We start from the raw sequence: 26201 nt of genomic DNA on the forward strand, positions 1-26201 counted from the left end.
GCACAGCGAGAGCATACAGTATCTGTGTTCTTTGCTTCCTCTCCCGGTCCCCTGGATTCCTCTTCTCAGTCTTTATCAAGCTGAAGTCATGGACGACTCACTGTTTCCCTCTTGCACTTGGCAGAGAACTGAAAAGAATAGAAAAGAAAACAGGGGGAAAAGGCTTTCTAATTACTTTAAACAACACAGCAAATTAAAGCATTGTGCTGAGCCGAGCAAGGGTCAGCATCCGGAGCGCTGCGGTTTTCCAGCAGTCCGGGGTGAGGGTAATGCCAAAGGAATCTCTGTTGAACTCACTCTGAAGGGTGAGAGAGAGAGAGAGGGGTAGGGTAGGGGAAGAATGAGAGAAAACGAAAAAAAACAAAAGCGTACACTTGAGTACAGACTTCCTAATGAACTGGACTTGCTTCATCTGATGGGTTCAATGTGAGGAGCCTTCTCCGATTTTACACCGCAACCACAGTCCATAGCCCTGTCTATAGCAAATAAACAAACACAGTCCTCTCTACACGCTGTAATTCACCACTCAGGGTCACTGACTGTTGTGTGGTTACATGCTGCTTTGCAAACAGATCCCGGATCAGCGCTCCTTACCCTAGCCCCAACCTTGACCAGTACCTGCTAAGCAGTCAGAACGTCCTTAGAACAGCGATTAAAGGAGGCACTGCACCAGCAAGGTCCCCGACCTCCTCTCTTATCATGTAGCACTCTGACCCACGAATGCTGACTCTTCAACACTGTTAGCTGACCTGTGTGTCATGCTGTAACACGCTCTCTGAAACAAATAAACAAGAGGACCTTTTATGCTTTAGAATCTATGCCGAGGTTGATGCTGTTTTTATTTTGATGTTCAAAGCCGATAATGTGTTATCAAGGCTCATCCTGTCCTTCTGCGTTTGTGTGGAGTCCACTATTGTTGGGAGGTGGAGGAGCATTTTAATGACATGACCCTCTTCTCTCCATCTCTCTCTTGTTTGGAAACCTGGAACAATTTGGAGCTTGGATCCATCCCAAGCCTGTTGCAAAGAAAGCTGCCAGTAGGCTGGACTTGGTCAACCAGAGGACAGGCAGCTCTGCTGGAGGAGGAAAAAGGCTGTGAGATGCATATGCACGCGGGCGTGAAGATTTTCATAGCAGTGTGTCGTATTCATGTGTGTTCCTGCTTGCATGAATGTATATGATGGGCACTGAGATTAACAAGCAGGGACACATCCCAATAGAAATCCTTCCTTGCCGTTCTCTTGGCCCAGAAAAGCCCTTACCAGATGTTATGAAGGTGTTAATTTCAGTGCAGGCTGTCGTAGAGGGTACATATGGAACACGGTGATGTCTCTTTCTACCACAGGATGATGGGCAATTAGGCATCGTCACACTGGAGGACCATCCTCTTTATCCCATGCTTCAGACCATTACATTGATTCACCCAATGGATCCGCCAACCCATTATGGAAGAGAAGACCTTAATGGCCTCAAGACACTTCACACTTACAGACTTGCCTCCAGTGGCAAGAAAGCTGACTACTTTCAAATCACTTTACATCCTGAGCAAGATAACATTTCCATAAAAACAAATATAGAGTTTAATCTTTGTGTTGGAGTTGTCATTTAGTTGTTCATTAAAATAAAATAATTGACTCTGGTGTTCTGCTAAAATTATCATGTTATATTTATTTAAATTTGTGTAGTTCTAGTAATCTTTCTTGACTGTGAAGTGCTCAGTGTGACAGGAGTGTATTGTTCATTAGTGTAAACAGAATCGGCTTTATTTCCAAGACAGTAATATTATCTGATTTTATTTGAACATTGTATTATTTCTAGAACAAGACTTCATTGCCATTTTTATCTATTCTATTTTCTCCCTGATTTTGCATCTAAAAAAACCCTCTACTTTTCTGCATCTCTAAACACACTGTGCCTTGACATCTGCCCTCATTAAGAGCCATGCACAACACAGGTAGAGAAGAGAAAATATTAAGAAAGCTCCAAGGAACAGACGAGTGCTGCCTATTATGCCTCAGCTCCACCAGAAAGTCACACCTCCACTTTTTCCCCATAAAACCACAACTCTGGAAAGGCAAGGAGAATGAGAAAAGGAGATGGAGTGGGAGCAAGAGACAGAAAAAGACAGAGAGGCGTTCAGAGAGACGGAGCGACAGAAAGACGGAGGCAGAGGAAAGCAGCGGTGGATGGCAGGCACTCCTCAGTGCGGAGTCAGACATGGCATTTGGTGACAGGTGACAAAATCAAAAGGTCATGTCACTTTTAACTGGGAGCGCCTGTGCCCCGCTGATTTCCCCCGTGCCGTCCCGGCATCACCGCGCTCATCTCTGCTCCTCTCGCTGCCTCTCTGTCTCTGCTAAACTGGCAGATAGGATGGCAGGCTGGCAGGCAGAAAGACAGGCAACGGGCATAGTTTGAAGCGGGACGGGAGCATCGGGAGCATCAGCGATGCCACTGCAGAATCCTCCCAACCTCCTTTTTCATCATGTTGTCTCTCTTCCTCCCCCCCTCCATTTGTCTAACTCCCTTCATCACACTGAACCTTTGTAACTGTCTGTGCTCTTTGCTAACAACGTCAGCAGTTCGGGGTGTCTGCCTCAGTGATTGTTGTTGTTGTTTTGTCTTTACAGTACACCCACTGTAGCTGTTTGTGAGTTTTTCAGTTTAAACCTTGAGCTTAAGTCTACAGATGTGTGCGTTTGTGTGCAATAGATTGAACATTAAGTATGTTACCAGCTCTAGAGTGCTTTTGCACAGTTGAATGTGGGGGAACAAAAAGAGACAACAGTATTATCTGTCTGAGAAGGACAAACATCACTATATTTATGTACTTTCCGCAATGGCAATGGAGCCTTCAGAATTGTGACTTTATCTGGATAGCTGCCTAATCTCTGACAAAACACGCTCGCTGATTTGTCAGTAAATAAGCAATATGAATTGTGCGTATGAGTTAGCAGTGCTACAGTACAATCCTGAAACTCAATCTTTTCCAGTGCCCACAAATTTGGTGCTGCTTTCATGAAAATGGAGCTGCCCTTCTCACCCCTACCACCAGCCCCCAGCTCTGGTAGCACCTCAGCCTCACCCCTATCTAGCCCCATGCTGGGTGAGCCCTGGCTTGGGCAGTACAGATGGAAGGGCCCCCCTCTGAGGGCCACGGCTCTGACAGCTTGTGAAGGGCCTGCATGGGTCAACCAGGCTCAGGCTTATCAGAAGCACAGCTCTCCCCCAGTCTGCAGAAACTGTGGTGTAGGCAATATGCACACACATACACACACACACACACACACACACACACACACACACACACACACACACATGCACTCATGGATAGTGCATACCAAGTAGGGCCTTGAGATCCCCCAGCCAGCTACTCGGCCAAACCTCAGCAGCTGGAGAGGTTAAAACCCCCTCACGTATCAAAGAGGAAAAGCAGCAGGAGGACGGAGGGAGGGATGGAGGAATGGGAGAAAAAAAGAAGGAAAAAGTATATCTTCATGTTCACCAGGATGTCTGCCTCGGCGTCAATTCCCTCTGCGGCTGTCATTGGGAAGGTGAGAGGAGGGGAAATAGTGGAACTCAGTCCGGCCAGGGAGACAGAGCAGTGAGTTGAGAGGCATTTTAGAGGAAGGGTGAAAATGATGTGGCTACTAGTTCAGGTAGAAGAATTTTACTTACCCTCTGTGGAGTGTCATTGATCCAGACAGTTTCTATTCAGTTTTATTTCCATGAAATCCATCCATTCAAAGCACTTTTTCCCCTGACTTCTTCTGAATTCTCTTGTATGCCATGTGTCCATATAGCATAGTAGTGAATTATAAATCTATATGACTAGCTAATTGATAAGATCCTATTCTTTCGACTTGTTTGCTATATATTTTCCATGTTTGTCTACCCGTTTTATTCTTGCCTGTAACCTTTAAGTTTAAAACTTGTTTGGGCTCTTTTCACTTGTATCACAGGTAAGGGATAAATTCTGTAAGGTACAGCCACATGGCTAATCCTCCAACATCAAAGATATAGTTAACTTCATTTGAGTCGGAGGATTGAGGAGGATACAACTGGACATGAATCAAGACTGGCCAATTTTAAATTGAAGATACTGTATTCCAGGTACTACACAGTTACACACTATGATTTAAGTTAAAGGGCTTATGAGCACATTCACCGCTGAAGATCACAGTAATAATTCCTTGTGACCCTGAGAGTTTGCTCTCTGTCCTTGAAAACACACTAGGGGTGCTGTTGCACTGCTGAAGTTGTGCAAGAGGCTTCCTGTGGATTTTGGGTTCTATTTGGTAGACAGTTCTTGCAAAAGTTTTTTTTTTTGCTATATCACTAAACATTTTAATCTTTCTTTTAACAGTCAATCTGCCTATATAGTAAGCATTTGCTCAAACAGGAAAACATCAGATTGAAACACTTTCTGAACTTTTTGTCTACCTTACAGTCCTCTTTCTTACCAGCCTTTTTTTTTTTTTTTTTTTACCACAATTAATCGCAGATTTTAGTGAGCACTGTGCATTTGAGCTGGCAAAAAACAAGACTAAATGTTACACAAAGATCTGACCCTGTAAGGATGAATGTAAATTAGTGCTGGCATGAAGCTTCCAGACATTCAACAGAATTCTAAGTATTTCAAGTATCAATCACCAAGTAGACCGAAACAATAGTCAGCAAGGATACAACAATGAATTCTAGACATTGAAACAAAGGGATACTACACCACCTCTGTGATCTGTTGTGGCTGCTCTATTGTTTTAAATGCAGTGTCCTTAAATTTATTGTGTAGCAGTTCTTCCCTCAAAGACAGTGTTTTGGCTTGATGGGAAGTACAGCCGTGAAGTATCACAGCCTGTGATGGATGTGAATACAAACATAATTCTTGCAAATCTTTTTTTTTCTTAGGCCTAAGATAAGGGCAAACGGATGCATTCATACTTTCGGAGCCATTTGAACTCTCAATGTCATTGTGCACACTTCTGTTCTTTGTGTGTATTTTATATTATCATCATCTATGTATGTATTTACGGGGCACATTGTAATCTGTATGAGTAGCCCGCATCATCCCTGTATCATTTGAATAGGTCTGAATATGTTAATCCTCACCTCAGTAGATACTGAATTGACTGGAGCAGCTCTGCAGGCAATGTGAGCCCTACGCGATCCTGTCGACAACAAGGCTTTGATGCTGCCGTGCTATAATGATAGTAATTCAAACAACATGATAATGGGGGGATAAGCAGACAAATGATATCATACACCAAACAGGTCTTAGAAAGAGGAAAGAATGAGACAAATAGATGGAGAGATAGAGGGATACAGAGGAGGAAAGAAAGATGTTTGGAATTCATCGGCTGCACTGAGGTAATTTATATCCTCCCTTACTGAGACAGTAGCTTCAGTGCGCGCATTTAGCCGTGGCAATCTTCAGGGCAGATGACATGTTCCATGTCTTTTTATTTATTAATTTTACACTGTGTCTCATTGCAGGAAACATGACTTCTCTCTGTAACCAGAGGCGATAGAAGGGAGAGAGCAGAGCGGAGAGCAGAGGGAGACAAACGACTCTATCATTCTCTCTGTCTCTCTAGGTCATGCTTCTCCAGCTAGCTCATGCTCATTCCTTTGTTTAAAGTTTGGAGCATGTGCCAGGCATGCCCTAGTAAAGCCTCTGTGTGGAGGATTCCATTATATTTGTATTTTGGCATGGGTGAAAGGATTTAGAGGAAACCATGATGTCTTTATAAACAGTTATAGTTCATTTATTTAGAGATGCCAGAAGGCTTTCATTTTACAGTATCACATCTACATCTTTTGCCGTGGCTGAGTACAAGAATTCCCTCTGTTGTGTTTGTATAGTGTAGAACTAAATGTATTCTGTATCAATAAAGAGATTGTCAAATGTGAACAGTCAAGCTTATTTGACTAGACAGTGATGGAGTGAACTGGGAATAACCAGTTGCTATAAAGTCAGACAGTGAAAATGAGGAGTTCCATGCATACATATATATGACATTTTGCCCTAGTGATTCTGAGCTATTGATAGAACACACATACAAACACACACGCATACACTATTGATTCTACCCTCTCAACTCTGCAGTTCTGAACTCCTCTTTGTTTGTGTGGGAAGCTGCATTTACATAAGAGGCTTATGTCAGCCGCCACATAGTTTCCCCCCTTATTCCAATGAAAAACAAAAAGGACAAAAGCTATTGTCTTAAGTAATGATTTTTGGATTTCTCCAAACTAGTTTGTGCTGTTCTGAAGGTGGTAAGGGGGTTGTGGTGATGTCAGAGCTGGGTGAAGGTTTTTGGGGGTTGGGGCTGGTAACACAAAGCAACAATGAGAGCCGATGAATTCTGAGGTTGACAGCTGTGAGGCTTATGATATGGGTGTTTGCTTATGTAAATTGTGAGCAACAATATGACCTTGTAGCCATAATGTGTGATTGACAGAACGAGGGTGGATATGATGCTGCACTGGCCTGTGTGATTCAGAATTACAGAGACCCATTCAGGTTTCAACAGTGTTTTCTGAGCATTGTCCTGCAAAATCCAGCTGAATCAGGTACTTCTCAGCTCAAGGACAGCAAACTAAAGGGAAACTGGAGCACATTAGTCTTTAATTTTGTGAGCAGACATTTGTTTCAACATTGCTGTGTCTTCATCAGAGGCAAAATGGACAAATACTCAATAATTACTGAGTATATAATAATAATTATAAAAATAGTAATATTTGAAATAGCTGTTGTCAACCTAGACCAAATTTAGAATTGCCATTTCATAAGTGGTTGAACATGGTTTTAAATCTATTGGATAATAAATCTAAGTGTGGGAGTTGCCATAGTCTGGACATGTGCTCCTTTTCCTACAGCAGTGCCACAAGCCGGCAAGTGTCACGGAAAAAGCATATGTTTTAAATGGAGGGGAAAACATTTGCCAGTGGGAGGAGGCATCACCTTAAACAAAGCAGCAATCTGTCAGAGCGATCAGGGTTTATTGTGTTCTTATTTGAGATAAGGATACCAAGGAAAAAATTATACCAGCAACTAATACCTGCTCTACTGTATATCAAATATATTTATAGTACTTATTCGTCAACTGAACATTGCATCATTGCTTGACATCAAGTGAACTGCAGGTGTACACTGCTGAGGCCATGGTGTGGATGCAATATGTGCCACACGCCCAACACCATGTCAGAAACAACGGACCACAGGCCTCTCTGGAAGTTACAAAGATAAAAGTACAAAAAGTAGCAGAAAAAACACCTGTCAAGTGTGACAACTTAGAGGAAACATGACAAATTAAGTCATTCATTTATGCCTGAGTGCTACCATCATGTCAGGAACAAAACGAAAGAACACACACATCTCATAATGTTACAAGGATAAAAGTACAAAAGTACCAGCGCAAAAATCTGTCAAGCGTGACAAATTAGAGGTAAACCATGACAAATTCACTCAAGTATCATATCACTGAACACTAATCAGACATAGTTGAACTGCTCTTGTTGGCTCAGGGTTTTCCTTTTATGCTGTTACATATGTTTATTAGCTTGCTTTCACATACTGATGTAGGTGTGGATGTGAAGGACTGCCTTTTCAATAGCACCATTTTTCTTACATCTCAGTGTCTTTTAATGTGTATTTAAAAACTATATCACAAAATTTAAAAAAAAAAGCTACAACTTGCACACTGTGTTGTACAATATTTGTGTCCATGTGTGCTTTGTGCTTGTTGTTTCTTTGTTGTACAGTATGTCATTTTTCTTCATGTTGTACAGTATGTCTCAGGGTGTCTTGGGGCTTCAGAGTTACACCAGCTCCAGTTTCATCTGTTGTGGACCACTGAAGCAAATAGTTGGTGTTCTTTGTGACTTGCTCTCTGTGCTTCAGGCTTTCCTCTGTCTTCTCTCGTGGAGCATCGTTGTATGAGAGCATGTGAGACGATACGAAGGTGAACGTAGAGAAATTGGAGGTAGAGGTGAGACACGAGTGCAAAGGTTAAGGAGGTCAGACGAGATCGAGCAGAATCAGAAGAAAAGTAGCTCTGCTGTCTTGTCCTTCTGAATGCTGTAAGATTTGAATGCTGTTGTGCAATGCGATTTGAGTGGATGAATAGACTTTAATCCTCAGCCCGTTGAAATTCAAAGCCAGAGCATTTGCTTACATTTCCAGAAGTGTCAACATATTTGAACAACAGAATGTTTCTAAAATTAAATTCTAATTCAGAACCATTCTGAAGCTTATGACATATTAGCACTCACAAATCCAATAGTTGTGCTATCTTCATGCTTTCCATACTCATTAACAAACTCTTGCCAGACATAAGCATAACCAATCAGCTTTAAAATGCCTCTTTTGCTGTTCTGATGATGTTAACCCTGTGTTATCTAATGTTTATCTGAACTGTAGTTGCTACATTAACATTTTTATTTCTCTTTCTTCTCTTTCCTCCGTTGCAACTGTCAGCAAGCCGTGGAGGACCTGCTGGAGGATGAAGATGAGGATTTTGACAAAGATGACAAGGTAATTATGTCTTGTGTCAGGGATGCACTCAGACACACACACATACACCCACTGCCTCAGGAGGGGTTGACACTGCTCCATAGACCGGAAACACAAACAGACTAACGAAATGACTCCATCTTCCCCTCCCATCTCCTCCCCCGTTCAGTTATTCTCACTGCCTGAGGCGCAAACACATGTTTACAGATTGTACAACCTTTTAACCTTTTCAAAAGTTTTCTCTGTCTGCATATACAGAGCACATTCATCACCTTTCCTCCTTTTGGTTTGCTTTGATTTGGTCTTTGAATCCAGTTTGGTGCGCTGCCCTTATATTTCTGTACATGCAACACTATGTTGAATTTACGTCGCTAACATTTTACTTCTTCCTGAGAACATGCGCCCATATAAAGTGCTTAGTTAGCTATTTAGGTCCATTCACTGCTCCTTTATGTCCCAGTAAAACAGCATCTGGGCTTGTCCAGACACTATCAGGTAACAACAGGTGGCTGCTTTACTGCCTCCGCTCGTTTACACTGTAGGAACAGCTACTGAAGCAAATGCCACTGGATACAATACAGTTCCTTGTCAATGTTCCACTTGGGAACGGTAATTGAAATTGTACAGCTCTTTATCCACCCACTGTGTTGTCTTGGTTTTTGTGAGTCAGTTTGGAAATGAAAGCAATTTTCTGTTTGATACTCCAGTCTGATGAGTCTCAAGCAGTGTGAAACAAGGACAGCATTATACGTTGAGTGAAATCCAGATCTATTACTGTGAAAACCTTGGACAATCTGGAAACTGAAATGACTTAGGCTGATAGTCGATGCCTTACAGCCACGCTATAGGCATACACATATGCTGAGATGCGGTGCTTTGCACGGTCTGGTTTCGTAATCTTTTGGGAGGAAAGCTGACTGTTTGGAATGGGCCAGTCAATTTGATGTTGGACATCTAATTGTGCTTGAGGACGCTGTTGGCTGAATTTACTTTTACAACAACAACAACCTCACCACAGCTTTCCCCATTTAAAAGATTAGTAAGCGTTCGCTTGCAACAAAAAAACACATTTATTGTACAGATGGTCAAATAGTCATCCCAATAACAAGTCAGCCAGTCAAGCAATCACTCAGCCAGGCAACCAGTTGGATGATGAGCGCACAAAGATATGTGCGCATTACACCCTCTCCCACAGTGATGCAGAGGCAAAGTTGCATGGCTGTGAAGTTCCAAGGCTGAAATGTACAGCAGGGTACAGACTAAAGATATGCACCAGGCAACCTTGAACCTTTTTTTTTTTTTTTTTACCCCTTCTTTACATCTGTCCTCCTTCATTGCATTTCCTACCTCCTCTCATGGAAAAAATAAAATACAGGCATTTGAAAAGCTGCAGATTATATGAAATACATTTTGGACTTTCATATTGAAATGAGGTGCAGAAGCAGCTTGTGCGGCCTCTGTCAGATTTGGTGCCAAACTGATTATTCCAAATAAGAAGGCCTTGCTCTCTGTTCACACAGGGCTGGGATGCTGGATAGCACAGCTGCCACAAAGGCTACAATTTACCAACTCTGGCTTCATACATTTTGATCTATTGCTCCTCTCAACTGTTAGCATTTCATTTGAGCTGTAGGGAAGTTGAAAGGGGGGCATTTTTCTTTTTTCTTCGCCTACATCTCGCTCTCCTCCCACTCTCCTTCTACCCTTTCCTCAGTCGTCCCCTACCTTGCCTTTTTTTTTTCTTTCATTCTGACACATACTCACTCTCTTCCTTTTGCTCTCCCTCCAACCTGGTTAAGTGCAGAACAAATGGAGTTTCAAGGCTTAGCAAATTTGTCTTTTTCATCGGATATGAGGTCTTTTACATTGGATATGAGCTACAGCTTCAGATCGTATGAGTAAGTATGAAGGACGGGTCAAAGGAGGCCTCTTTTATGGCACAGGCCTATAGGGGAGAGTGGGAAGAAGAGAGAGAGCAAGAGAGAGAGAGAAGAGAGGAAAAAAGATTAATAAATGTGCCAAGGCCTCATTTTAATTGAACTTGAAGCATATGTTGCAAGTATGTACAATCCGTCCCAGATGTTTACTCCGGCCATGTGCATAGCTCTTCCCAGTGCACCACAAGGCAGCTATTAGCTGGATAACCTTTGCTCCAGAGGCTAAATGGGGTATTACATGGCCAAAAAGTAGAACACCTGTTTTTCATTGCATAGAAGACCCCTTGCAGGCTTTTTGCCTTGGATCACCACATGTGTTTTGACTTAACAGATTGTTGGGCAGACGTGAAAAGTGTCTTTCTTGTGAGCAAGCACTGATATTAGTCACTTAATCTCAATGAAAGTCCAGCATCTAGACTAATTGATGGGGACGGCTGAGTTGTTAAAGCCAAGCAGGCAGGCACATGAAGGGTGAAAGAATGTTAGACATGAACAATTTTTTCCCTCCTCCTTTCCTTCACACACTGTGTTTGTGTGTGTCTGACCTTCAGCATGGAATGTTGCTTGATTTGTATTATCTGCACACACATACATGCACACACATCTACACATAAAATATGGTAGCAGTATAATGCCCCGGTTTTTAACCTCTATTTTCACGAAAACTACGGTGGCAAGTGCAGATTGTACTGTTTCCCTTTATTGATCCAAGACATAAATATAAGACACAAAGTTATTTTAGTCATACACATAGAAATAACATGCACATATTCCATCTGAAAGAATGAATGGCTCATTGAAGGAGTTTTTATTGTATGTAGGGCTTTCATAGATTAAATAGTTCTAAAGAAATGCCATGGCTCTATGTAGAACCCCTTTTCAACGAGCGTCTTGTATGCAATGTATTCACTTAAAAAAATATGCTGCTGACGCATTATTATTATTTTACTCTTTGCCTTAATCTAAGAGTAGGTTTTCATAATAAGAAATACTGAACACAGGTTGAGCTGAGATCATCGACCCTGGACCTGATTAAAAGTGCAAAGCAGTAATATTAATTTTAATGTCATTAGTTACACCTGTGACTTTCTGCTTTGTCAAAATATCTGCACTAAATTCTGTCTCTAAAATAGCGTGGAAAATGTATTTTTGTTTTAAAAAATATGTCCTTTACGGACCCTTTCAGGATCTTTAAATTCAGATTAAAACTTAATCAGTGTGAGATAGTAAAATCACACTACTCAACCCTATATTTACAGGCTGCTGGCTTCACTGTATAATGCAGCCTGTGATGTCTCTTCTCACCTGTGGGCTCGCTGTCCGGAGCTGGCATGAGACAATCACCTTTAGGCAGTGAATGGCTGTGAGTGCTTGTGTGTGTGTGTAAATGTGTTTGTGTATTTGTGTGAGCGTCTCGTGTGTGTGTGTTGCTCAGCTGCCTCCCAGAGGGGGGCTTACTGGAAAATGGAGAGAGAGAGTGAATGAGAGAGAGACAGACTGAAGGAGTGAGGAGATTACCCTCACACGGTTGACTGGTCACTGAAGCGCTTGTGCTCCGCTCAGCTAGGCTCCACTAGCCTCAGGAGGACCTGACACAGATAAGATACACACTGCAATCATGTCCTGCTCACGGGCTTACTGCTCGGTGCACTCCCTCTCTCTTTCTCCCTCTATGTCTATCTGTCAATATCTCGCTCACACACAGACGCACCACATGTACCTGAAAAAAATCTTTTTCCTCCCTCGTTTCTCACTACTTTTCTCCTGATAGTAAATATAGAGCAGACATTATGCCTTAGCGTGAGCACACTGACCTGGAAAATGTGAATTTTTAGTCGTCTTTTATGGACCCAATTCTTCAAGGCATCCACTTTGGGGTTTAAACCTACTGGCTGTTTCTCAGTGTTATCATTGATCTATTGAGGCAGCAGCTCATTATAGTCATAGAATTTGGGATTTTTCCATAATGTACAGTATGTAAATCTTAAATCTTCCATGACACAGATATCAGTTTTGTATTTTAAAGGTCTTCCTGGCGAACCTATTATACATATGAGATTCAGTATTTTGCTGGTGATCCTGTGTTTCTTCTTCTCTCGTGCCACACAATCATCTTCCTACATCACAGTATCTCTTTATCCTTTCCATCCATAGTGCTGAGACAGCCATTTAACCCTCTGCTGCTTTCCCTGTAGGCATGACTCATGCACATACATGTATGTGCACACACACACACACACACACACACACACACACACACACACACACACACACACACACACACACACACACACACAGACACACAAAGTGCTGCCCATGCGTGCGTTTAGCAATGGTTCTCTGGCTAGTAAGTAACTCCCAACGAAAGCTGAGTATTAGCACACATTACCAGATCCTACAGGCCTTTCAGCCATTTTCCACTATTGATTTTAAGTCGTAGTATCTCTCTGTTTGTATCTGTCTGACTGTCGTCTTTCTCTCCCCATGACTGTCTCAGTTTTTGTCTCCTCTGTGTACCGTTAAGCAGGTACCCGGGCTCTCTGCTCAATGTAAAGTTAAACAAAGCACACACTTTGTCTCAGTATGAATCTGGTTAAGAACAGTGCAAGTTTTCAAACTTATCTCCAGATTGCATATGGAGCTCTGCAGCACCTTCCCCAGCCTCGGCACTCCTCTCTCAGTCCCAGTCACGGCGCTGCGCCGATTGCTCAGATAGTGACATGGCATAATGTAATTGGACTAAAGAGAGCATTGGGAATTATATCAGTGCTCTGGAAAAAAAAACAGTGTGACTGAAATGCTGTTCTTGGGAGGCTATTGAGCTTGTGATGCTGTGGGGTTGTCCTCGGGTATCGGGGGGTTTCAGCTGCTGAGGAGAATGGGAGAGAGAGACAAAGCAGGGGAGCAGGGAAGGGAAAAAAGTTTGAATGTCTGTGTTCTTTTCTTCTCACCGCCTGCGAAGGATGAAAAGTGTCACGCTGTAAAAGATGCTTTTGACTTTTCCGCTTCATTTTTCTTCCCATCTCAGTGTCTTTTTTCCCCGTTGTTCAGCAGAGACGCTGGTAGGAACTGCATTTTAATCATGTTTGGCTAATAGAGGGAGGAATGAAAACAAAAAGGAGGGTGAAAGAGGCATGGAGGGGTATTGTCTCTCTATGCAAAATACACTGCATTGTTTGTTTGTTTTTCCTCTTTGTCACACACATACAGCAAGTGGATCGTCTCTCACTATCTCTATTCTCCCCAGATACATATCTCTTGCTTTGTCTTTTGCTTTCTCTCTTTCTTCATTCTCTGTTTTTCGCCATTCTCTCCTCAGTTTTTCCCCCTAGTGCGGTTCTGTTTTTTGTTCTTTTGGACAATATTCGTATAGGTTACAGTCTAATCATCACTATCTTTATAGCGATGAGGGACATGCATGCTCCTCTGGATGTGGCTTTGTCAGAGTCTAATGAACCCAAGAAAAAACAAGCCTGAAATGGTTGTTAAATCAATCCACTTTTACATCAGATGCAGTTATTTTGAAGCACAAAAAAGGTGAGTACTGGAAAAAAATCTTGTCAGCACTGCAAGGCGAAAGCCGTTTCCAGTGCAGTGCTTAACTGTTAGTCTCTACAGAGCATTTGGTGAGAAAAATGTATAAGACCTCAGTTGTAAGACATCCACATTTTCTAACCCTTTTACTTTAATTTCTGTGGGTTGTAAAGAGAACATTTCACTGTAATCTATCCACAAGGACCCTAAACCAGACCCCTGGGAGGACACCCCTGATAAATACCATATCCTCGAGGATATGTTGGCTTCCTGGCACTTTGAATGGATACGAGCGATGGTGGTAAGTGGACATGTGTGTGGCTCTGGCACTGACTCCCGATGGTGTATGTCGCTGTCTTCCGGTTTCCTCTTTAGCTCATCGTCTGTCCAGCAGCCTCTGTCTGCCGTCCTGTCGGGGTTTGTGTACAGTACTTGTCCCCTGTCCACGTCTCAATTAACACCCACGTGCTGCACGTTCGGCCCCCCCAACCCAAACCCACCGCAAGGGCTCTGCCTGTGCCTGCTCTTTAGGGTGACGGGGAAGCAAAGAGAGCTCCAGCATGGAAGGCTGCTCCTATCTTTTTGTGTGACTTCCCTGTAGCACTGTAGACCTGTTACATCGCAAGACCGAGGTGTGATGGTATGTTAACTGTGTTTTTTCTGGTGGGACTTCTGGCTCTGGAGTAATAAAAAGTGACATGGGGAGTCAATTGAGTGTATTTGTTTCCTTTTTTTAAATAAAATCTTTGCAGTAATGGGAGCCATAAGGTAATAAAATCTCCTCACAGAGTGGCTTACAATACTTTTTTCAAACCAAAACACAGACTTGTTTTTAAAAGCACTAATTACATTCATCTCAAAAATAATGATTGTTTTCACACCTTATGACCCCTGAGTCACTGATAATAAGCACCTAACAAACTAATTTTCTAATGACTTTAGTGCCCAGAGTGTGTAGTATAGTGTGTGTGCATGTGTGTGTTGTGGTTGGTGGGGTGATTTGAATGCGCCTGAGTGCTTTTTCTTTAAAGTTGCTACAAGAACAGTAAAGCTATCTCATATTGCTCAAGCAAATCCCAATGCTCATTACGCCTAATGCAACAATGTCTACTCCTGCAAATGTTATTGTTCTGAATCACATACACACAAGTGGCTGAACCAACTGAACTTTTTGATTGATGAACTATGCATCAAAGGATTACGACGAGCGCTCCTTGCACTGTAGGTGAGGAGTTCTTCTGTGCTCTCATCCACCCAAAGTAAGTCTCTTCGAGACTCTCACCGAATAAGATGTTGAAGATAGCACACTCTCAGCCCTCCCGGTCTCTCATTGGACAGAATGTGGAGCACAACACTTGACAGCAGTGTCGTCTGAATTTGAAAGTCAGACATGTAAGAAGGCAGCCGCCACCTTTTCTTTTAACAAGAGTCATAAATCTGTAATGAGCACAGAGAGGATGCATATTTTATTTACTTTTTTGAAGATGTGATCCCTTCACTTCATAGCAGTGCACTCTCGTTCTGTTGTTTTTTTTCTTCCAAAACAAAGTTTAAGACAGTGGATTTTACAGCTGTTTCGATTGCCTGTGTGTCTCTAAACATGAATATGTAATTAAAGGTATGCCAAAGTTAGCAGATTTCACAGGCCGAGGTGATCAATCAGATGTAGTTTAACCTCAACCGGAGTAAGACGTGATTTAAAGAAAAAAGTTGTTCAAATTGTACAGACACATGTAGAATTTGAAAAAATTCTATTTCCCTTCTAATCTAAGTACTTAATTTCTGTACCTTATTTGCAGAAATTAAAGCCTATATGTGCCACCATCGTGGTATCGCCAAAACAAGTTAGAGCTTAGGCTGTGCAGTAGCGTTATGTTTTACACCAACCCAGAAAGACAGACGGACACAGACAGATAGACAGACTGACGGACGGGGGGGAGATGGGCTGGAGCAGCTAAACCAGGCCAACAGAGGACAAGAGTAATGTTGTCCCATTCATCACACTCTGCCAGGCTGGATCCTGGGAAGGACAGGGGAAGGAGAGTGCGGGAGCAGGGGAGCAGAGGTGAGGCAGGGTGTGGGTGGAGGATGGGTGGGGGGTCGGCTGGGTGTGCAGCAGGAGGCGAGGAAGGGGTGATCAAGCGATCAAGAGCTGAAGTTGTGGGGTGGTAGTCATTTATGCGGGTGTGTGTGTGTGTGTGTGCGCGTGTCTGACCTTGAGCCTGATAGAGTGGCTGGTGTGGTGGAGGTGATGAGAGGCCCCAGGGGGAGATGGGTAAAGATGATCAGTGGAAAACAACCTCCTGCCAACCAGACACATTAGAGACACGCACACTCATAACACCAGGAACCTTTTCTCTTTAGGATAGGAACCAGAGGTCAAACTGAAAATAAGTCACCAACTCTTCCTTTTAATCCCTCTTTCTCTGTCTCTCCCTCTATCCCTCTCTTTTACGTATGTGTATATTTATCCTCGCTGTGGGACTTGACTGGGTGAAGAGACTAATTAGTACTAGACAGCATTGTGTGTGCCTGGTCCACCTCCAGCTGACAGTCTTAACTGGAGTTTGACTTTGGCTTTTGCGGAGCAAACCCTTAGCTCACGCACATATTCTCAAACAAGCATACAGTACATCCTCTAAACACTCACATATACGCTCTCTCCTTACTTTCTTCCGTTCGGGCCTATGGAAGTGGGTTGCCCCTTTACATCTTAACATGGCCTTTCTGTGTGCATGCTGCTTGATGAGGGCCAGGAGGACGTGCTGTGCATCTCAACACCCTAGTTAAACAGATATTTATGTGTTTTGATAAAAAGAGAGGGAGGGAAATAGATGTATTCCCCACATCCGCCCCTGGATTAGTTGTTGTAAGGGATAAATTATTTATTAAAATGCCCCCCTCCTCCTGACAAAAAAAGAACATCTGCCTCTTTCATGTGGCACTGGCGAGGTGCCAGGTTGCATGGTGGTATCCAAGGCCATTTGCAGGGTCTTTGTCTTGTCTAAATGTCATTTCCTTACAGAAGGGAGATGTTCTTCTAGGCCACTGGGTCTTCAAGTTTTTTCTTTTTATCCCTTGAGGGGCTTCTCTTAACTCCCAGTTGGTAAAATCTGTGACTCATCGTTCCCCAGTGGAGTTGGTAACGCTTGGAATAGACACCAATAAAACATGAATGATAGGGCTGAACTATTTAAATGGCCAACATAAGAGATAAAAAAGTGCTCTATGCTGCATTTGCTACAAAAACTGCTGTTTCTAAAAAATAATACCAGTGAACAAGTGAAAATGGAAAAATTACTTTACCAGTTTACTAAGCAATTACGCACATTTTCATGAAAAATATACAATACAGATTTGGCTCTTCATGCTGATAAACACGAATAAAGCCGTGGAAATTCTGAGCTGTTATCCTTGATCATGAATGAACTAATGACTTTGAATAATTTTTTTCTATGTGCCTGCTGTACTTGTTTTTGCTTGCTTTGTTTTAGAGATAGACCATCTGAACATTTATTTGTTTTTAACTCATGTATACTTCCACTATTAGATTTAACTGGGTACCAGCAGTGAATGCAAATTAACCTCTTATCCTTCTAATGAAGTGTGCTATTATCCACCACTGAATTATTTTTGTATTCGTTTAATTACAGTAAGTCAAAAAAAAAGTTTGTCTGTATAGCCAAATATCATCTTTATTTAAACAAATCTTAGTTTTCTTTTTTCCACATTTGATTTTTCAGGCAGCAGTAGTAACACATCTAGTTTGAAGGATACGCTAATCATGTGCACTATTTATTATTGTGTTATCCGTAGTTATTCCACAGGCTTTAGAAATTGAATTTGTGTCACCTCTTTTGCATTCCTCAACTTGCTCAAGTTTTCAGTGTTTTTTTTAATTCGTTTTTCCTGGGGTGGAAATGGGAGGGATGCAGACTCTCTCCACAGTTACAAAATCAACACGAACGCTTTCAGATGCCCTCTGGGAGTCACATATTAGCATCCTGTCACATTTTATATGACATTTCAATTTTTTACTGTGCTGCCAGAGAGAGAGGCAAGAAAGAAAAACAAAGAAAAACAGGTGCAATTTTAGCACAGCAGCAATGAGCAGCAGCCACTTGTGGTTCAGACTGATTTTGTGTTGTGATGGGATATATGCTGCTACATTATAACTGTTAGGTTTATCATTTTTATGGCGCAACCCAGCAGGGAGAACAATGTGATCGGAGGTTAAAATAGTCTCAAATGGCTCTCTCTTTTCCACCCAGTAGATATAGGGCAGATATTTGAGTCCATCGTAATAGGCTAAGTCCTCAGTGACCTCTCTCTTGTTTAGCTCTAGGCCTTGGGTCAGTGAAGAACAAACTGTCTTTGCAAAGTTTACAACTGCTCACTTTGCACTTTTGCATATAGATGTACTTTGCCATGATGGTATCTCTCTGAAAGAGAAATGGAGCAGCTGAGTACACAGAGGCATTCTGCATCTTTCCTTTGTTAAATATTTAATCAAGTGTTTCAAGGAGTTTACCACATTTGTTTACCACAATTTACCAGCAAGTGCAATGTGGTTAGCCTGACTTGGCTGTTTCCTTGTATGTGTGTGTGAGAGTGTGTGTCCCTGGGCTCTCGCTGGTATCACTGAGGGTTATTTTTCCTTAACGCATGCAAACAACTCCCATCACTTTAACGAGCCTTCCTGCCGCTAAACTGATGGCTGCTTGGCTGAGATTTCTTATCACACTCCACACATCCAAACAATGATGCAAACTTCGGACATAACCACAAAAGATGCATTTATTGTCTATAAATGGCATACATGCAATTAAAACATGCAACTCTCACCCAACAAAGGATACCGACTCACTAAATAATTCTGCTAGCAACCTGATGAGACTTAATTGATGTCAAAGAGTTTCTTCTGCACATATATAGAAACTTTCATTCACAGGATAAACAAACTGTCTAAATGCACTTTTCATTTAATACAAAGTAGGAGGCTGCTTTACACTGCACTCACATCACAGTCTGAGCGGCCCTGAACCTTTGCTATAAAGTAGATTACACTACTACTATTATTCAGTTCATGCTAACATTGACAGAGAAGTGTATAAAGTCCTCGAGATTCCCTTACATGTATATTAGAGTGTGCATTCAACATAAATTAATTATATTTTGCATTAGAAGACTACTGATGATCATAGGCAATAAAAAACAATTCTCTCTTATTATGTATTCTGTTAACTGACAACTGAGGATGCTAAATTGTATTCAGTGTTTTGATATCCCTGCATATATTTTGTTTCCGTTTCAGTCACTGCTCCTACCTGATTTCCAATCATTTTCCATTCAGTGTATGAACATGCAGTCATGGATGGTATGTGTGCTGGACCAAATTGTATACATATCTATGTGCATAGATTCAGGGCTGTCTTAGAATCATCACAAATGAATATTCTGTCATCACACTGCATTAACACTTTGTTGGATACATACAGAACTGACATTTACTGTAACATGCCAGTGCAACACTTTGCAGGTGAACCTACAGTTGCAGTCTATTAAAATTCATGATGCTAAACACATTAAGGCAGTCTTATTACACTATCTGCCTGAATGATTCAAGACGTGCAGCTCCATCCATCAGAACACTGTTGTCAGAGGTGTTGGGATTTGTAGCATACTTAGAGCATTAACACGGCTTGCATCTGTAGCCAAGTTAAAGCGAGAGGCCAGGCACATTTCATTTTATAAGCCTTGCCTTCAGGTCTCCAAACAAACCCACTTAGTTTCCCTGACAGACACAGGAAGAAGCAGATGGATACACAGGCCCTAGGTCTCCTGTAAAAGCCTCGGTCGTCCTCCTAAGTGAGCTGGTCAAGAACTTAAAACACATGCACATACAGCGTGACCAAACTGACCTTTATCCTCCTTTATTTAACTTAATATGCTAATAATCCATCAACTTGTGAGGACATGTAAATGTGTGTTTTTAGAAAGCTCAACTAGCTGATTGAAATAGTTCACAATTTTGTGTAAAAGTCTAAGTCAGCATAAGGCTTTCTTTAACCTTGACTGTGATGTGTGAACACTCTGTCTCTCTCCTTTTCTCTCTGTATCAGTTCTTCCTCTATCAGTCATGACATTGCAGTCCAAAACAAACTTGCTCAGCAGAGAAAGAAACCGTTTCTGGAAGTCAGAGGCCCTCATCAACCAATCTGTGCTGGGATATAGTATTGTTTGTAGAGTCACACAGCAAGACCAGGTGTGCAGATCAACCTTATCTAATAGCTGTAGGGTGTGTTTGTGTGCATATTAGGTTCCGTTGTAAGAACAGGTTGCCTGACTCCATATGTGCGCAGTGTGCAGGGAAGCTGGGAAAACAAGGTTCTCCGTGGCCCTCTGTGTTATTGCTACCTCCCGCCTCCCCAAGCCGTGTTTGAAGACAGGAAATAGGAGTCAGACCGCAGTCCGAAGGGCATGTGGCAATGGTTTATACTTCAGTGACCTCTGACCTATCTTCTCCACCCCCGCTTGCTCTCTCACACCACTCCCGTGGCCCTCAAACACTCTCCCCTGAGTCTGAGCTCAAAAATAAAATGTCCTGACCCGGCCCAGCCCGGCTCGGCTGGGCTTTACCGGGCCCAGCACAATAGACACTGCGTTCTGAGATTTGTTTGAGTGAGCAATGAAAAACAGATGGACTCTGAGGAAAGAACCGAGAAGAGGAGGCGAGCGGGAGGAGGAAAGAAAGGGAGTCTTGTAAAATATTTGTGAAGAAAAATAACCCAGAGACGCTGTCTAATTATATCTATTTGTCTTGTGTGGTTTTGCCGGGGAGGCCATGTGGTCTCCCTGGCTGCTCCATGGTTCATTTTTCACATTATCTGATCCTGGATGGAGAGCAAAAAAAAGGAGAGGGTGGGTTTGGGGGCAGTTCGGGTCTCAGTGGGAGGGTTGTGGTGAGGTGGGGGGCCGGCCTCAAAGAGTGAAATGTGGTAAAGGCCTCCGAGGTCCTGAAGGCTTCATGTCTTTGACTGCTTTACTGTCTTCTTAGGATTTAATGATAAGAATTATTCAGAGCTATACTTCTCTAATCTAACAGTGTCCATATGTCTTCATTAATAACTCGCTATTCTATGCATGCTGTTTCTTTAACAAAAGAGAAACACTTGTTGGCAGTGTAGGGCTATTCTGTAATCTTCTTGCTTTACAAAACTTTCTCAATGAAGCTTTTTTGTCCGTTTTTATAGTTAATTGACAGGTTCTCCAGACACCTGTGTAATACACTCCTGAGTTCACTTTCTTGTTTAAGCTATAAAAGTTTCTGGCATCTGTAATGCAGTTTACTTTTTTTCCTTTCAAAAGGTGTTTACAGTACTGGTTTTGGTAAAGTACTAGCACAGGATGATCCTTTAATTACAGTGTTCTCTGTTGCCAGTTTGTTCAAATTACCCCGCTGTTGCCATTCTGTAAACTGACCACCCGTGACAGTACCACTGGATACTCGTGCAACTTTCTTCGGGATAGTTCTTCTCCTCCCTTTTGTCTCTCAAGCATGCCCACCAATCACATTTAGCCACAACCAGTCTGCGTGTTGATGTCCTCACTCAGCCAGTGGCTTTTGATCACTCTCTGTCACCTCATTCTGTCCAGATCCGTCCTGTCCCTGCCTGTCAGTCAGCGGGCAGCTCGTTGACTGTTGCATGACTTCTTAAATCCTTCACTCTGTTTCAGTGAGCGGGGCGGGGGAGGTAGACGTTAGATTGCCTGCCTAGTTTGTGGTTTCCACCCCCCACCCCACCCCACTCCGACAATATTCTCAAGCTCACAACCATCAAAAGTTGAAAAGGAAGAGCTCTTCATGGTGGGTGACAGCGTTAATAAGGATGATAATGATGTCACGGCTGGTGACATCATCACAGTGTGCCAGCCAGCAGAACAAAAGAGGGCTCTGCCCAGTCTGCCTCGCTGCCTTGGCAGCAGGGGAGAGAGAGAGATAGAGCCCAAAGATTGATGTATCCATTCGGCTTTCAGTTTAATTCTGCCTCTCTGTTCACATATTCAAATTTTCCTGTGTGAGCATTTGTAAGGAGGAAAACATTTTGATTTGTTCTGCCAACTTTATATCTCTATTACTGCCTGGAAAGAAAGCGCTCCGTCACTTCATGCAGGATATCCGGTGATTTGGCTCCCCACTCCAAATCTTTGACGCCATTTAAAATGTATTGTTTTCACAAAGATGCCTGTGCCCAGCCTCTGTCTTCTCTCTCCTCTTTCTCTCTCTCCCTCCATCTCTTCCCTGTCTCTCTCCATCTCTCCCTCCCTCATCCTCGCTTTCTTTCTCCCTCGCCTACATCTCTATCTGTCCTCTTGCAGGACTCGGAGAGAAAGGGCTTCATGAACAAGCTTTATGCCATTCAGGACGTGTGCATCAGCGTGCAGAATGCACTGGATGAAGTGGCCTCCTATGGCGAGCGGATAAAGAAGTGAGTCGTAAGCCTGCTCCTCGGCACCCAGCCCGCTCTGCTCTGCTCTGTGTTTTTCCGCAATGCAAGGCTGGCCCGCTTCCCCCTGCCAGCCTAACTGAGTGTAGCTCAGTGCTGCTCTCAGGAAATACTGCCAGCGTGACACCCCAACCCTGAGACACAAACACAAAGGCTGTCTGTCTTTATGTCCGTCACTTCTCGCTTAACCCTGCATGACCTCTTAACTGAATCGTGTACATACCAGATTAAATGCACATCACTGCATGTGCACACAAAACCGTGTATTTACTGTGCATTCCTGCAAAAACAGGCAGCTTCATTTTCACACACTGTAGATGTATAGAAAGCAAAGGAAAGGTAGTGGACTTTGTTTTCATTAATATGTTGAAATTGAAGCGACAAGTTCTGTCTTCAGTCGCAAATAAATACATTTTGAATTGAAATATACTGTTATTCTGTACAGTTACTGATTATGTGTGTTAAAGTGTACTTTGTTCTAATTTACATACTATTTTTAATCTGCAATACTGACCTGTACTGACCTGACCTAACTAACTATAGGCAAACTTATTTCACGACTTTTCCTTGTAGTATTTCTTTGTATGTTTAACTGGACTGAGTTTTGCCTTGTCTACTAATTATCACTCCATTTTCCTCTTTTTGCAGCACATTTAACTGGACTGTGCCTTTCCTAAGCTGGCTAGCCATTGTGGCTCTCGGAGTGGCTACCATTATCATCTATTTCATCCCGCTCAGATACATTGTGTTGGCCTGGGGTGAGCTAATGTCATGCTTTATACAGCATTTCATAATATATAGCTGAACATATATACACTAAGTAAATCTGTGGCAGAGCAAAGCAATTTCTTTGTTTTGTTCAGTGCTGCTTTTTATATATTTTATTGGGAAAAAGAACACAGTCAAGGTTACAGAGAACACAAAAACGATAAAGGCTTTTAACAACTCGTATGACTTCAAATATGAACTGATGTTCACCTCTCTGTCCCTACCTGCCCCAACTGTTTTTCTCTCTACAGGGGTGAATAAATTCACCAAGAAGCTGCGAGACCCTTACACCATTGATAACAACGAGCTGCTAGACTTTTTGTCCAGAGTGCCCTCAGATGTACAAGTGGTGGGTGAACTTTCTGTCTTTCATCTCATCTTTTATATCTTTTTGACATCAGATCTGTCAGTTGCAGGCTTGGGCAAGGGTTAGGGCTCCTTTTATTTTCTCCTCTGTCTTCAACTCTGTTCTCTTTCTCCTCTCAGCCGCTGGCTCTTCACTGTTGTGCTTTCATGTTGGGTGAACTGACTATCCATTGTTTTAGCCATGCAGACATCTAATCTAATTATTTCAAAGCTGTTTCTGTGTTTTCCTATTAATAGCTTCCTAGTCTAATTCAATTTCCACATACATGGCTGGAGCTGTGTAGTCAGATAACAAGGTTAAGTGAGTTTAGTGCCCAGCATATAACTAGGCTGATTGACTCCATACACATACACTCACACACAATTACAGTTAGCTGTTGTTTCCCAGCTATGCTAGTAATTAGAACAGAGTGTAAACCAACTGTTAACCAGCCCCATGCGGTTTTGCTTCTACATTAACCGTGAGATCAGATTAACTTTGTGGCTGTAGAATACAGATGCTTCCTTAGGTAAAATATAGGTTTGTTTGTGTGTGTGTGTGTGGGTGTGGGTGTGTGCGTGTGTGTGCGTGTGTGTGTGTGTGCATGTGTGTGTATGTTAACTGTAACACGCTGTGCTACCCAGGACAAAGTGCAGTTTAAACTGCAATTAAGCGGCAGCTTGTGAAAGCTGCTGTGTTATCCAGCACCAGTGGTGTCCACTGTGGCCGTTAAGCCCCGCTGAGCTGAGTTCACTACACTCACATGAACGCACAGATATACACAGATGCAGGCTGAGGCTGAACGACCCGGGGCCTCCGATACGACCAATCCCCCGCCACATCAGCGCTGACACACTTCCTCTTTGATTGCTTGTTGCTGCCAACTTCTTTCATCTTTACAGGGTCATAATCCTTGCTCCCCTCCACACCTCTGCCAACCCCCCGTGTTCTCCCCCTCTTGGCCCCCGTGCAGTTTTACAGTTTTGTAGTTTACAGGGGCTTGCTGCAGCAGCAGGCGCAGGGCAAGTAGCCATCGACTTAAATGAGCCCAAGCTGTCCCCTCTGGTGAAGTGCAGCCACCTTACACACCTGGAGCCTGAAGGAGCATAGTGGTGAAGGGGCCCAGGCCCGGCAGGTACGAGGCCTTTACAAGGCCCCTAATGAGGGCCTGCTGGCTAGGGAAGGTGGGGGCAGACATGCTGCTCTGGTCTGGTGCCCGTGCCGCTGGAGTTCTGCCTACTGTATAAGTAATACTGTAAGAGCTACTGTAACACTTATTGCTGCAGCTGTTGGAATGGTAATTGTTGCCAGGTTTTACTGAGAGTTTGGAGTATGGGGGCGAAAGACTAGGGGAGATGTGTAAAAATAGATGCCGAGGACGAAAGATGAAGATGTTAAAAAAAAAAAACCTCAAGAAGGAATGAAAACACAAAGTATAAATGGAGTTGATTGTTACATGTTGTTCATTAGTTCAGAGTATTTTATTGGTATCATTAGGAAGCTGCCAGTGAAATTCAGACACTGAAACCTTTACTGATCACTTCCCACCAAATCCAAAGGTTAGTGTTTTTGAGAAGACACCCTGCTCTGCGGTCGTTGGCTAAAAACAGACCAGAACGTTCTGCTCTGCGGTACATCCCGTTGCTGCCTCCGGTGGTGGGTTCACCTCATTGCCTGCCCTCGCCTTACTGGGTCAAAGACGTCTGTGGGGATTAAGCCCTTGAGGCTCTCGGATGATGCAGAGAGGTGCTGGGGTCCAAATGGAGCGTCCCCTCACGGGCACGTGTCCATGGCACCCAGTGGCATTGGTACAGGGGCCCACTATGCCTGACACCCTGGATGACTAATGAAGTGCTATTTCAGGGCCCCGTTGTGACCTCACACACGTAGATAATCACACACACACTCGCTCTCCCAGCAGTTGTGCATGTGAGGTAGGTTGGGGGTGTTTCAGCGCGCTGTTCCGCATCATTTGGAGGTGCTTCAGTGCAGCCAGAACTGATGAGGTTCTAATGACTTTATATGCAAAGGGCAGCCACACTGGGCCACAGTCCATCATAATGTATATAGCTGTACAGTGCCACAGTAACAGCGGAACAGCTTTTGAACTCTCACAGTTTTCAGAGTTTTCCTTTCTGTTTATAGTATTCAATTACATAAAAGAAACTTTGCAACAACACTCATTTCTCATCACTTGTACTTAAGTTTGCAAACAAACCTCCTCAAACTCGGACACTGGGCCCCTAACAGTACCACCAAACACCTTTTAAAAACTAAATCCCCAGTGGTGCATGGAAGCTGCAACTCCTTTTTACCACCTGAACAGTTTACTTAAATCATTATCTCCCTCTGTGAGCAGCCATGTTAAAGGCTGGCATGGTGTGTAGCGCAGGTGTGTGTGGAAAAAGTCACCGTCCCTCTTTGGATAACAGTTTCTTTTATGTGGTTTGGATGTTTTACCAGCGTAAGCTATCTTTATGGTCATTATGAGGGAATCCTTCATGTCCTCTTAAACGAGGCCAAACTGAGCACCTTCATAGTGCTAAGTATTCCCTACCTGGTGTTTGGGAGGTGTCAGTGCACTAGTATGTTTT

The 26201-nt window shown here is 42.9% G+C and overlaps 1 protein-coding gene across 6 annotated transcripts in view; it reads left to right on the forward strand.

Annotated features, from left to right (window-relative positions):
* mctp1a (multiple C2 domains, transmembrane 1a) overlaps nucleotides 1–26201 on the forward strand; it is a 150775-nt gene that overhangs the window by 110185 nt on the left and 14389 nt on the right. For 4 of the 6 annotated variants that reach the window (XM_023273717.3, XM_023273718.3, XM_035949709.2 and 1 more), the window contains 5 exons: nucleotides 8480–8536; nucleotides 14189–14287; nucleotides 22366–22475; nucleotides 23142–23251; nucleotides 23513–23610. In XM_023273717.3, the coding sequence (XP_023129485.1) occupies nucleotides 8480–8536; nucleotides 14189–14287; nucleotides 22366–22475; nucleotides 23142–23251; nucleotides 23513–23610 (474 nt within the window). The remainder of the gene's footprint in view (nucleotides 1–8479; nucleotides 8537–14188; nucleotides 14288–22365; nucleotides 22476–23141; nucleotides 23252–23512; nucleotides 23611–26201) is intronic. The other 2 variants (XM_023273719.3, XM_035949708.2) reach the window with 1 other exon arrangement.

The sequence above is a fragment of the Amphiprion ocellaris genome, chromosome 6, assembly GCF_022539595.1.
Source record: "Amphiprion ocellaris isolate individual 3 ecotype Okinawa chromosome 6, ASM2253959v1, whole genome shotgun sequence".
Taxonomy (NCBI): Eukaryota; Metazoa; Chordata; class Actinopteri; family Pomacentridae; genus Amphiprion; species Amphiprion ocellaris.